This window comes from Staurois parvus, unplaced genomic scaffold (genome assembly GCF_062004578.1).
Source record: "Staurois parvus isolate SC_StPar_1 unplaced genomic scaffold, SC_StPar_1.0 ptg001418l, whole genome shotgun sequence".
NCBI lineage: Eukaryota > Metazoa > Chordata > Amphibia > Anura > Ranidae > Staurois > Staurois parvus.
Window position 1 is genome coordinate 1083600 of NW_028319214.1, and position 13770 is coordinate 1097369.

Consider the following 13770-nt stretch of genomic DNA (forward strand, 5'->3'; position numbering starts at 1 on the left):
CTTCTATAGTTGGGAAGATACTAATAAAAGACCACATAGATGAGATCTTGCTGAAAAAAAATATTTTAAGCAACAGACAGCATGGATTCATGAAAGACAGAAGTTGTCAAAGAAATCTGATTTTTTTTTATGAGGAAGTGAGCCTTGGACAGAGGGGTGGCGGTGGACATGGTATACTTGGACAGAGGGGTGGCAGTGGACGTGGTATACTTGTATTTTGCAAAAGCGTTTGACACAGTTCCCCACACACGGCTAATGTGTAAATTAAAGTCTACAGGCTTGGAAAAATCTGTGTGTAAATGGAAAGAAAACTGGCTAAAAGATCGTATTCAAAGAGTAGTGGTTAATGATTCATACTCTGAATGGTCTAGGGTTGTTAGTGGTGTACCCCAAGGTTCAGTGTTGGGACCCTTACTTTTTAATATATTTATAAATGACATAAGGTCTGTTGGAGAAGGATCTGGGGGTTCTGGTAGATCACAAGCTTAATAATGGCATGCAATGCCAAGCTGCAGTTTGTAAAGCGAGCAAAATCCTCTCTTGTATTAAAAGAGGTATAGACTCCAGAGAGAGAGATATCATTTTACCCCTGTACAAATCATTAGTAATACCTCATCTGGAATATGTAGATCAGTTTTGGGCAGCAATTCACAAAAAGAAGGTGTATTGTAACACAGAGAAAGAATAGCAACAAAAAATTCAAAAGAAATGCATGTCTAACAAATTATGCACTGGCTCATGAGGAAAATAAGTATTTGATCCCCTTCACAAAACATGACTTCGTACTTGGTGGCAAATCCCTTGTTGGCAATCACAGAGCTCAGACGTCTCCTGTAGTTGGCCACCAGGTTTGCACACATTTCAGGAGTGATTTTTGCCCACTCCTCTTGGCTGATCCTCTCCAAGTCTTAAGGTTTGGTGGCTGACGTTTGGCAACTCGAACATACAGCTCCTGTCTGGAGACTGGTTAGGCCACTCAAGGACCTTAATGTGCTTCTTCTTAAGCCACTCCTTTGTTGCCTTGGCCATGTGTTTTGGGTCATTGTCATGCTGGAACACCCATCCACGACCCATTTTCAATGCCCTGGCTGAGGGAAGAAGGTTCTCACCCAAGATTTGACGGTACATTGCCCCGTTGATCGTCCCTTTGATGTGGTGTATTTGTCCTGTCCCCTTAGCAGAAAAACACCCCCAAAGCAGAATGTTTCCACCACCATGTTTGACAGTTGGGATGGTGTTCTTGGGGTCATAGGCAGCATTCCTCCTCCTCCAAACACGGCGAATTGAGTTGATGCCAAAGAGCTCGATATTGGTCTCATCTGACCACAACACTTTCAACCAGTCCTCCTCTGCATCATTCAGATGTTCAGTGGCAAACTTTAGACAAGCCTGGACATGTGCTTTCTTGAGCAGAGAGACTTTGCGGGCACTGCAGGATTTCGATCCTTGTCGGCGTAGTGTGTTACCAATTGTTTTGTTGGTGACTGTTGTCCCAGCTGCCTGGAGATCATTGACAAGATCCTCATGTGTAGTTCTGGGATGATTCCTCACTGTTCGCATGATCATTGACACTCCACAAGGAGAGATCTTGCATGGTGCACCAGACCTAGGGAGACTGACAGTTGTTTTGTGTTTCTTCCATTTGTGAATGATTGCACCAACTGTTGTCACCTTCTCACCAAGCTGCTTGGCAATAGTTTGGTAGCCCAGTCCAGCCTTGTGTAGGTCTACAATCTTGTCCCTGTCATCCTTGGACAGCTCTTTGGTCTTTGCCATGGTGGAGAGTTTGGAATCTGATTGATTGATTGCTCCTGTGGACAGGTGTCTTTTATACAAGTAACAAAATGAGATTAGCTGCATTCCTTTAAGAGACTGCTTCTAATCTCAGCTTGTTACCTGTATGAAAGACACCTGGTAGCCAGAAATCCTGCTGAATGATAGGGGATCAAATACTTATTTCCCTCATGAACATGCAAATCAGTGCGTAATTTGTTAGACATGCTTTTCTTTCGATTTTTTGGTTGCTATTCTGTCTCTCAGTGTTACAATACACCTACCATTCGATTTTTAGACTGATCATTTCTTTGTGAGTGGGCAAACAATCAAAATTAGCAGGGGACCAAATACTTATTTCCTTCACTGTATGATCAGCATGGATAAATACAGCAGTGGTTCATATAGTGAACTCGATGTAGTTATTCCCATAGGTCATCACAGAGGACAAAGCGGGGAACTCTTTAAGTCTGGAGGAAAAAAGAGATTTAATCTCCAAATACGGAAAGGTTTCTTCACAGTGAGAGCTGTTAAAATGTGGAATAGACTCCCTCAAGAGTGGATTGCTTTAAAAAAAAAAAAGGCCTGGATTCTTTCCTAGAGATACACACAATATAACTGGATACTTGCCTCTCAGGGGATCAGGATGGAATTTTTCCCCCTGCAGGAGCAAATTGGATCATGCTTTGCTGGGGTTTTTTTTGTCTTCCTCTAGATCAATTGTGAGTATAGGATTATAACTTTTTTTTTTTGGTTGAACTGATGGACATTTGTCTTTTTTTTCAGCCAGACTAACTATGCAACCCGTCAGATCACCCCAATGTTTGTACTTTTACATCCCGGATCACCCCAATTCCTGTACTTTCATAAACCAGATCAGACCGAATTCCTGCACCTTCACACCTTAGATAGGTCCCAAATCCTGCACCTTCACACCTCAGATACCCAATTCTTGCATCTCCAGGCCTCAGATCAGCCCCGATTAAAGCACCTTCACACCTCAGCTCATCCCAGTTACTGCATCTTCACACCTCAGCTCATCCCGATTACAGCAGCTTCTCAGCTCACGCCAATTACTGCAACTTTACACCCCAGTCCTCAGCAACAATTCTTGTGTCTTCAGCGTCAGATCAACCCCAATTCATGAACCCCCAGAACTCTGATCACAATTTCTGCACCTTCACATCTGAGATCACCCTAATTCTTGCACTTCCAGCCCTCAGATCATCCCCAATTCCTGCACCTCCAGCCCTCAGATCATCCCCAATTCCTGCACCTCCAGCACTCAGATCATTCCCAATTCCTGCACCTCCAGCCCTCAGTTCATCCCCACTTCCTGCGCCTCCAGCCCTAAGATCATCCCCAATTCCTGCACCTACAGCCCTCAGATCACCCCCAATTCCTGCACCTCCAGTCCCCAGATCATCCCCAATTCCTGCACCTCCAGCCCTCAGATCATCCCCAATTCCTGCACCTCCAGCACTCAGATCATTCCCAATTCCTGCACCTCCAGCCCTCAGTTCATCCCCACTTCCTGCGCCTCCAGCCCTCAGATCATTCCCAATTCATTCACCTCCAGCCCTCAGATCATCCCCACTTCCTGCGCCTCCAGCCCTAAGATCATCCCCAATTCCTGCACCTACAGCCCTCAGATCATCCCCAATTCCTGCACCTCCAGTCCCCAGATCATCCCCAATTCCTGCACCTACAGCCCTTAAATCATCCTCAATTCCTGCACCTCCAGCACTCAGATCATTCCCAATTCCTGCACCTCCAGCCCTCAGTTCATCCCCACTTTCTGCGCCTCCAGCCCTCAGATCATTCCCAATTCCTTCACCTCCAGCCCCCAGATCATCCCCACTATCTGCTCCTCCAGCCGTCAGATCATCCCCAATTTCTGCTCCTCCAGCCGTCAAATCATCCCCAATTCCTGCACCTCCAGCCATCACATCTTACCCAATTCCTGCACCTCCAGCCCTCAGGTCATCCCCAATTCCAGCACCTTCACACCTCAGGTCAGTCCCAATACCTGCACCTTCACACCTCAGGTCAGTCCCAATACCTGCACCTTCACACCTCAGGTCAGTCCCAATACCTGCACCTTCACACCTCAGGTCAGTCCCAATACCTGCACCTTCACACCTCAGGTCAGTCCCAATACCTGCACCTTCACACCTTAGGTCAGTCCCAATACCTGCACCTTCACATGTTAGGTTACCCCCGATTCTTGCATTTTTACAATCCAGATCAGCCCCAATTCCTGTTCCTTCAGACCCCAATTCCAGCATTTTCACACCTCAGATCAAGCAAATACCTGCACCTTCACACCTCAGATCAGCCCCAATGCCTGCACCTCCAGACCTCACATCAGCCCCAATCCTGCACTTCCAAGCCTCAGATCAGCCCCAATTCCTGCACCTTCACACCTCTGATCACATAATTAATGTAATTTGAAGATGAATCTCTCGGTTTTATCCCCTCCAAGCTGAGCCAGTCGCATGGATGCTGCGGGAGAGAAATGTTTGGAGGGAGGGCAGGTACACCAATAGTAAAAGCCTGGCCATGAGCCAGCTCAGGCTAAAAGAATACTGTACCGCAGAGGAGGAAAAATATTGAATATAATTACCCTTTCAAAGTGAGAACAAGCAGCCTGGGGAATACGACTCGACACAGCTTCTGTGTGGAGAGTGCAACGCAGGAACCGACACCAGCAGGAATAGAGGGGGTAGGCACCAGCCCTGCTGCTTCTTCTGTATGCAGCCACTGTCCAGCTTTATTGTTTGGGAGGTGGGTCTCCCAGGACTCCCCTTGGGTGCCGTCCTTGATGCTGTTGCGTGCCACCTCCGGCACTAGTGCCAGAGGTTGCCTACCCCTGCTCTAAGTATTTATTCTGCTAATGTGAGTTTTCTTAATAGAAGCGCTGAGGTGTTTTTTCTTAAAAGGACAAGTCTGGGTTTACCTAAACTACCTACTGACCCACTTTCATCCTTCCCTACTTAAACTGGACCTCAGCCCCTTACTTACAAGCTCTGAGACTAAATTCTCTTAGGCACTGACAACTTACTTGAATGGGGCTGTATACCAAGGCAAGGTGGTGTGTTTACATCATCAGAGATTAAATGCCCTTCAGTTTTGGAATATGGCCACAGCCCATGTAAGTGGTGGCTCTGTGTGCAGGTTCCCAGCACTGAAGATAATTTTTATTACCTACTGTTCAACAGAGGTAAGCATGGGCTGTGGTTGGGAATGCGGCAAAGCTTAGCATTGAGCATTTCTATTTGCTGAAACTGTCAAAATAAAAGTGGAACTAAAGTCCCCCTATCCTACCCTTCAGGAATGCAACATATGCAGGCTCCCTTGCCAGCGCCGAGATCTTCACCTGTCTTCCTCCAAGTCTGGCATCTTCAGCCTTCTTGGCTGGCCTGACCAGGATGACATAATTCCTATGCATGCAAATGGGAATTAATTCATCCTAGAAACCAAAGTATTCCAAGAATACACACTGAGCTATGCATGCGCAGCTCAGTGTACATTCTACATAGTTTGCAAACAGGCAGGTAAGAGCATTTTATTGCAGGAGACATAGGTCTTTTCTGAATCAAAAAGCTTGCACATTCCCATTTCTTTTTAAGTAAAGTTCCGCTTTAATATTGAAGAAGTGTAATACTTACTGCAGCAGGATCACTGCAGACTGCATATAAGTTATGTTGCGGTTCTGTGTGTCCCTGCCCATACTTTTGTGCACTTTGGGTATTAGAAGAGGGTCTGTGATGTGGTACCGTACTGTGGTGAATGTGCAGCTCATCTCAACCACCACCTGTATTCACTGCATCCCAAGCCCACCCTAGGGGTAGGTGAGGAAAGCAGAACCACAGCATGGTTTCAAATGAGTCTGGATGTTGCAGGCCAGCCTATTCTAAATCAGTGGTTCTTATATCACATGAATTTCCTCTCGATTGTTCAATATATAATTTTGAGGTTTGATTCACAAAATATATTTTACAGCTGCAGTTTTTTTTTTAAAGGGCATTTATTCTTTTCAAGATGTTCCCTACAACATAGCAAACCTTCAGTTGGCGACTATGTGTATCAAGATCAAAGAATTTTTCTGTTCTTAAAAAAACACTATGTTTTGTAACCTTCCAACAGCAGACTGCCACGTTAGCAGGGCAATTTCTTTTAAAGCGGGGTCATTTTATCCCTTTTCTCTCTCACAATAAAGCTGGCACCAAGGGTGTCTACTCTGAGCCTAAACATACTTTGCTATGGGCGGACCACATTTGTTTTCAATGTGCATGTTTATACACTAAGCAGACAAGGTCAGTGCCAGCCTTATCAGGGGAAATGCAAAACAGTGATTGGCTACAAAAAATCTAAAAAGCGATGTCCAGCAGTGTCTTCTTATGGTAATTTATCAGCCACAATGTGAAATTATTATCTAGACTCTCAAGGTAACAAAGTCTAACTTCAGCTAATGTGTTCTAAAGAGCTTGCAAACCCGTATTATGAAATTCCCTAAATGCATTAATCTGCCCATAGTAAATACTGTGAAAATACTTTTTGTGCCAGTTTGTCCATTATGAGCAAATACCTGGTGATCCTGCCCATCACCTTGTTTTCTCTTCAGCATTCTGACCATGTTAGGCACAGAAGCAGTTCCGTGCTGGCATGTAAACTTTGGGTTGCTCAACTTCTAATCATAGCTACAAATCACCATACTTCCTAGCAGGAGCCTTGCAGTCAAAACTGTCAGCATACAGGAACACAAGATGGATCACACTGTGGAATGTAATGTGGGTGGGCAGGGAACTACAATTCCCACTGACCCATATGTCATATGTGCATGTTTATACACTAAGCAGACAAGGTCAGTGCCAGCCTTATCAGGGGAAATGCAAAACAGTGAAAATCAGGGGAAATGCAAAACAGTGAAAATCAGGGGAAATGCAAAACAGCCATACGTGTCCTGCGCTTGGGTGGAGACTGGAAAGGAAAGACTGTGCCGTCAAAAGAAGAGTGGAGAACATTTGCTCAGAGGTGATTATTTCTGTCTGTGGCCCCACTGGGGGGATTTTCATTGACATCCTTTGCCTATGATTCCATACAAGAAATGACGGTGGGGGGGGTCATGGAGATAGAAAGGAATGGATGACAATACAAACTATGTCAAATGCTCTATCCCTTCTTCACGCTACTAATAATGTCAGAGTCCCTGCTGGAGAGCTTTTTTGTTATTTTCTGTCCTGACAGGCAGTGAGGGGTAACCAAGCTATCTATCCTATATAATATTAAAGCTAAGTGCCTCCATACTCCTCCTCTGCACATATTGCTCAATTTCATAGCCCCTGCAGCTCTCCCCTGTGCATACTGCCCATTGCCACACTCTCTGAAATCCTCCACTGCATATACTGTCTGCCATCATACCCTCTGCACTCCTTTGCTGCATATACTACCTGCTAAGACACTTTATCCTTGTTTATAATAATCCCGTTAATGCCCATGCTGAAACTGGCACACCTTTGCTTGTCACTATAATAGAGACACAAATGGCAATAAAAGCCTTTAAACCAGATGTTTGGAAAGAAGAGTAATGAATGGATATTCTCTTTCAGTTTAGCCCCGGTTCACATCGCTCCAACTTTAGATCGCACCTGAAGTCGCATCTAATGTATTTCTATGGCACTGTCTTAATAGGTGCGATTTCAAGTAGCGCAATTTGAAAAATAGCTCCTGCATTACTTTTTCACCACTTCAGTAGACTATAAGGTAAATGGTAAAGAAATCACACCTGTGTCTATATCAGCGCTGCTTTAAATGGAACCAAATCACACCACTTTGAAATTGCATTTGGTGTGAACTAGGGCTTAAGGTCTAATAAAACATGCAACATTTTTTTTATTGTACAAAACTTTGATATGGACCTACACCATTAAAAACCATAACACAGGGTCCAAGTTAAGGGCCACGGATGTCACATCAACTAAAAGAACTGTAAGGAAAGTTTTAACATTCTTAACAGTCCTAACAGAACACCATCTATATCACTGTAAAGAAACAACAAATTATTTTATTAACCGATCTGTATCAAGCATCATTTCTAATATATACTTTATATGGATGATATAGTTATGGTTTATTTCTGAAAAGACATGGTTGGAGTTCTAAAAAACATTATTACTATTAACTTTATTTAATTAGGCACATTGGAATTATGTGAAAGAACCACCTCAATTCAAGATCAGCCACTTTTCTTTGCTTTATTCCAAAGATACAGTGTGACAATTCATAAGCTATGTATAAACACATCTATAAGAGGGTTTATGCCTGGTACAGTTTGCAAGGGAGTGGAAGAGCTCTTATATAAATGTGCAAGTCCTATGTGAATGATGCATGCAATGGTTGATTGCATAACACAAGTACGCATGACAAACAAAAGGCATTATGAAGATCAGAACAAGCAATAAAAATTATATTTGGGGATGTTCTTAACACATGTGAAGACTGGAAACAAGGCAATTTCAGCACAACGCAAATTGTTTCCACACCATGTGTATTCTATTCTAATGGGTGTTATGATTTGTAAACAATAGCAAAATTTAGAATTTCTACTTTTGCCTACAGTAAGAAAATATTTGTAGTGTTTTTGTGGTGAATGCTGAGCACACTGCATTATAATAACTGTCCCCAATATTCTAATACACATACATAAAGTACCACCTGTAAAATACCTGAAACTTTCACTGAAGAAGTGACTGTTAGTGGGGTTTTTCACCATCACATGTATCATCTATCCTCCACATACTGTATATCTATCAATCTCTATGATTGCCAATGGATGAATAGATGTCTCACAGAGTAATGGACGTTGTGCAAGCTGCATAATTCAAAATAGAAGCAGCACGAGAGTGGTAGAATGGATTCATGGGGAAACTTACCCAATACGGTCTGTCGCTTCTCAGCAAGAGAAAGGTTGAAGACATTGGCGAGCTCTCCAGAGTCAGATTTGTAGAAGGTTTCAATATCTATGGAGAACTTTTCCACAAACGGACAGGTGTACCTGAATGGAAAACAATATGTACATTTTACAATCTACATTAAAATCCCCAAAAGAGGTGGAGAAGACAGCATACAATTTAACAGGCAGTCATTCCAATGCTGGAGACATCATGCGCTTTGTTAGAGCCAGGGATTTTGTTTCCATTGACCACAGAGAAAGTATATAGACATATTTTACGTTCTTTGGTCTAACACACAGTCACTATAGTGTACAGCCTGAACAAAAAGCATTTTATATGTATACCTAGATACAACCTGGCTTGGCGAAAAAGTACTCTGAGATTTCAAAAGCCAGCACACACTTTTTGGGGGTCATAGAATATTGGCTTCCACTGGCAATAACAAAAATGCTCCAAAAAGTTTTTCACTTTGTAATATTCAATCCCTCACAACTTTGTAATGATGAATTGCTGGTAATGTGTTTAAAGAAGAAAAAAAAAACACTCGTATAATCTCACACTCTGTAACAGCCTGGAAAAATCAAACTTCTGTGAATATTTCGTGTCAATTCCTAACAAAACAGTGGAGCACACCGATACCTGGTTCTTGTGTAAGGATAAGCATTCCATGATTCTTCTTCCACTCGTAGTGCAGCTTTAGGTAGGATGGATCGGAACCAGCTGGGGATATGCATTCCAATGTGGTAAACCTTGTGTGTGTACTGACCAGTGCCACCAGGGCCATCTGTGTATGGTCTGTTCTCCAAGATTTCCACTCCACTGCCCTCTCCGCATGTCTCTTCTCTGCTCTTTTTCTGAAAGAAAAAGAAAGAAACATATGTCTATACTAGAGTGTATAATACACGCAGTTGTTAGAATACAAATTAGACTGGTCCATAAGTGCTCATCTTTCTTAAAGTGGTTGTAAACCTCAGACATAAAATATGAACAAAGCATATCATCAATTAAAAGTACTAAGTGTCAATCTGTCTGCTGCTTCCTTTCTTTGCAATCAGCAGGAGTCACTTCTGATATTTTTTCCTAACACCCAAAAGAAAAATGGTGACAGGGGAGGGACCTCCAGCAGATTGACAGCCTCAGCTCTATTCCTGTGCGCTATGTGAAGGGTGGGGTGTGTCTCTTCCCTCCAATTAGCTCTCAGACCACCCTCAGTGAGCTCTACAGAGTGTAACTTCAGCTCTCCGCCTCCTTTTTTCTGAACTCTCAGACATGCAGTTTGAATAGATGAAGAGAAGAGGACTACAACTTAAGTATTTGCTTCATCTATGTTTATCACCTGAGGATAATCCTTTCACTGGGTAAATGTAAAGTTTTACAACCACTTTAAGTAGTATATTTTACTATGTGACTCAATGCACACAAGTACAGGTTATCCCATATCAATACTTACAAGAGAATGTGATAAGTATATATAAACATGTAACACCATTATCACTTAAAAGATAAGTTCACTTTCTGAATGTTACACCCATATTTAGGGTGTAACATGTTCAGCTTCTTACCCTTCAAACCCCCTTAACCCATGACATAGAGCAGGGGTTCTTCTTGCCCACACAGCAGAATCATTAATTCACAGGAATGAATGAACTACAAGTCCTGTCTTTTACCACAGCAGATGGCTTACAGTTCTCAATGAACTATCGGGGCAATGATCAGCGCCCTTGTAGTTTACTGACACTTCTTGCAACTCGGTATCTGTCTGCCCATACAGAGGTACGGGCAGAGAGCTGTCAGCAGTGTTTGCAGGAGCTTGACATTACAATTGCAATCCACTGATCACAAGTGCAATGCTTTGCAAGCACAAATGTATTAAAAGAATACATTTACATTTTTATCTGCAAAATAATATACAATTTGTTTTTTTACTAAAGGTAGCTTAGCCTTTAATGAAGTTTTAAAGTGATTGTCACCTCTTGCAACATTCTGAATTTTTCACCAGGCATTGATATCTATTATCTAATTTGGATGTCCACTGAAGACTACAGATGAGCGAAGTATTCAAAAATTCGATTCGGCTGATTCGCCGAATTCGCGGAATAAATTCGATTCGAGTCGAATATATTCGCTGCGAATTTAACTTATAAAAAGGGTGTTTCTAGGCTTCAGAGAGCCTTTATATTAGTGCAGAACACTGTACCTTTAATTTAAATGCCCTTGGAGTCTGCTGGGGAAGAGAAATAATACTGTCAGTCAGTATGACATGCAGATGAGTGCCGTCGATCTTAGAATCACCGCACACTTCACTCATTTGGCCAGTCACGGGGCCAAAACCAGAGTGTGGAGCCACAGTGTGGCGGTGGAGGCAGCAGCAATGAGAGGCCATACAGCACCCTATGACAAAATGGAACCCACCAGCAGTGTGAGGAGACCTGAAAGTGGCACATGGCAGAGTGTGGCGATGGAGACAGCAGCAATGGGAGGCCGTACAGGGACCCATGACACACTCTGGACCTGGCAGCAGCATGAGGAGGCGGTACAGGGGCCCATGACAGATTACGGGCCTGGCAGCAGCATGAGGAGTCGGTACGGGGGCCCGTGGCAGATTACGGGCCTGGCAGCAGCAATGGGAGGCCAAACAGCACCCTATGACAAAATGGAACCCACCAGCAGTGTGAGGAGACCTGAAAGTGGCACATGGCAGAGTGTGGCGATGGAGACAGCAGCAATGGGAGGCCGTACAGGGACCCATGACACACTCTGGACCTGGCAGCAGCATGAGGAGGCGGTACAGGGGCCCATGACAGATAACGGGCCTGGCAGCAGCATGAGGAGTCGGTACGGGGGCCCGTGGCAGATTACGGGCCTGGCAGCAGCAATGGGAGGCCATACAGCACCCTATGACAAAATGGAACCCACCAGCAGTGTGAGGAGACCTGAAAGTGGCACATGGCAGAGTGTGGCGATGGAGACAGCAGCAATGGGAGGCCGTACAGGGACCCATGACACACTCTGGACCTGGCAGCAGCATGAGGAGGCGGTACAGGGGCCCATGACAGATTACGGGCCTGGCAGCAGCATGAGGAGTCGGTACGGGGGCCCGTGGCAGATTACGGGCCTGGCAGCAGCAATGGGAGGCCAAACAGCACCCTATGACAAAATGGAACCCACCAGCAGTGTGAGGAGACCTGAAAGTGGCACATGGCAGAGTGTGGCGATGGAGACAGCAGCAATGGGAGGCCGTACAGGGACCCATGACACACTCTGGACCTGGCAGCAGCATGAGGAGGCGGTACAGGGGCCCATGACAGATAACGGGCCTGGCAGCAGCATGAGGAGTCGGTACGGGGGCCCGTGGCAGATTACGGGCCTGGCAGCAGCAATGGGAGGCCATACAGCACCCTATGACAAAATGGAACCCACCAGCAGTGTGAGGAGACCTGAAAGTGGCACATGGCAGAGTGTGGCGATGGAGACAGCAGCAATGGGAGGCCGTACAGGGACCCATGACACACTCTGGACCTGGCAGCAGCATGAGGAGGCGGTACAGGGGCCCATGACAGATTACAGGCCTGGCAGCAGCATGAGGAGTCGGTACGGGGGCCCGTGGCAGATTACGGGCCTGGCAGCAGCAATGGGAGGCCATACAGCACCCTATGACAAAATGGAACCCACCAGCAGTGTGAGGAGACCTGAAAGTGGCACATGGCAGAGTGTGGCGATGGAGACAGCAGCAATGGGAGGCCGTACAGGGACCCATGACACACTCTGGACCTGGCAGCAGCATGAGGAGGCGGTACAGGGGCCCATGACAGATTACGGGCCTGGCAGCAGCATGAGGAGTCGGTACGGGGGCACGTGGCAGATTACGGGCCTGGCAGCAGCAATGGGAGGCCATACAGCACCCTATGACAAAATGGAACCCACCAGCAGTGTGAGGAGACCTGAAAGTGGCACATGGCAGAGTGTGGCGATGGAGACAGCAGCAATGGGAGGCCGTACAGGGACCCATGACACACTCTGGACCTGGCAGCAGCATGAGGAGGCGGTACAGGGGCCCATGACAGATTACGGGCCTGGCAGCAGCATGAGGAGTCGGTACGGGGGCCCGTGGCAGATTACGGGCCTGGCAGCAGCAATGGGAGGCCAAACAGCACCCTATGACAAAATGGAACCCACCAGCAGTGTGAGGAGACCTGAAAGTGGCACATGGCAGAGTGTGGCGATGGAGACAGCAGCAATGGGAGGCCGTACAGGGACCCATGACACACTCTGGACCTGGCAGCAGCATGAGGAGGCGGTACAGGGGCCCATGACAGATAACGGGCCTGGCAGCAGCATGAGGAGTCGGTACGGGGGCCCGTGGCAGATTACGGGCCTGGCAGCAGCAATGGGAGGCCATACAGCACCCTATGACAAAATGGAACCCACCAGCAGTGTGAGGAGACCTGAAAGTGGCACATGGCAGAGTGTGGCGATGGAGACAGCAGCAATGGGAGGCCGTACAGGGACCCATGACACACTCTGGACCTGGCAGCAGCATGAGGAGGCGGTACAGGGGCCCATGACAGATTACAGGCCTGGCAGCAGCATGAGGAGTCGGTACGGGGGCCCGTGGCAGATTACGGGCCTGGCAGCAGCAATGGGAGGCCATACAGCACCCTATGACAAAATGGAACCCACCAGCAGTGTGAGGAGACCTGAAAGTGGCACATGGCAGAGTGTGGCGATGGAGACAGCAGCAATGGGAGGCCGTACAGGGACCCATGACACACTCTGGACCTGGCAGCAGCATGAGGAGGCGGTACAGGGGCCCATGACAGATTACGGGCCTGGCAGCAGCATGAGGAGTCGGTACGGGGGCACGTGGCAGATTACGGGCCTGGCAGCAGCAATGGGAGGCCATACAGCACCCTATGACAAAATGGAACCCACCAGCAGTGTGAGGAGACCTGAAAGTGGCACATGGCAGAGTGTGGCGATGGAGACAGCAGCAATGGGAGGCCGTACAGGGACCCATGACACACTCTGGACCTGGCAGCAG

General features: G+C 46.2%; 1 protein-coding gene across 12 annotated transcripts in view; it reads right to left on the reverse strand.

Annotated features, from left to right (window-relative positions):
• Positions 1-13770, reverse strand: part of PITPNM2 (phosphatidylinositol transfer protein membrane associated 2) — a 450474-nt gene that overhangs the window by 169313 nt on the left and 267391 nt on the right. For all 12 annotated transcript variants that reach the window (XM_089661994.1, XM_089661992.1, XM_089661991.1 and 9 more), the window contains 2 exons: positions 9369-9583; positions 8709-8830 (listed from right to left, as the gene is read on the reverse strand). In XM_089661994.1, coding sequence (XP_089518120.1) covers positions 8709-8830; positions 9369-9583 — 337 coding nt within the window. The remainder of the gene's footprint in view (positions 1-8708; positions 8831-9368; positions 9584-13770) is intronic.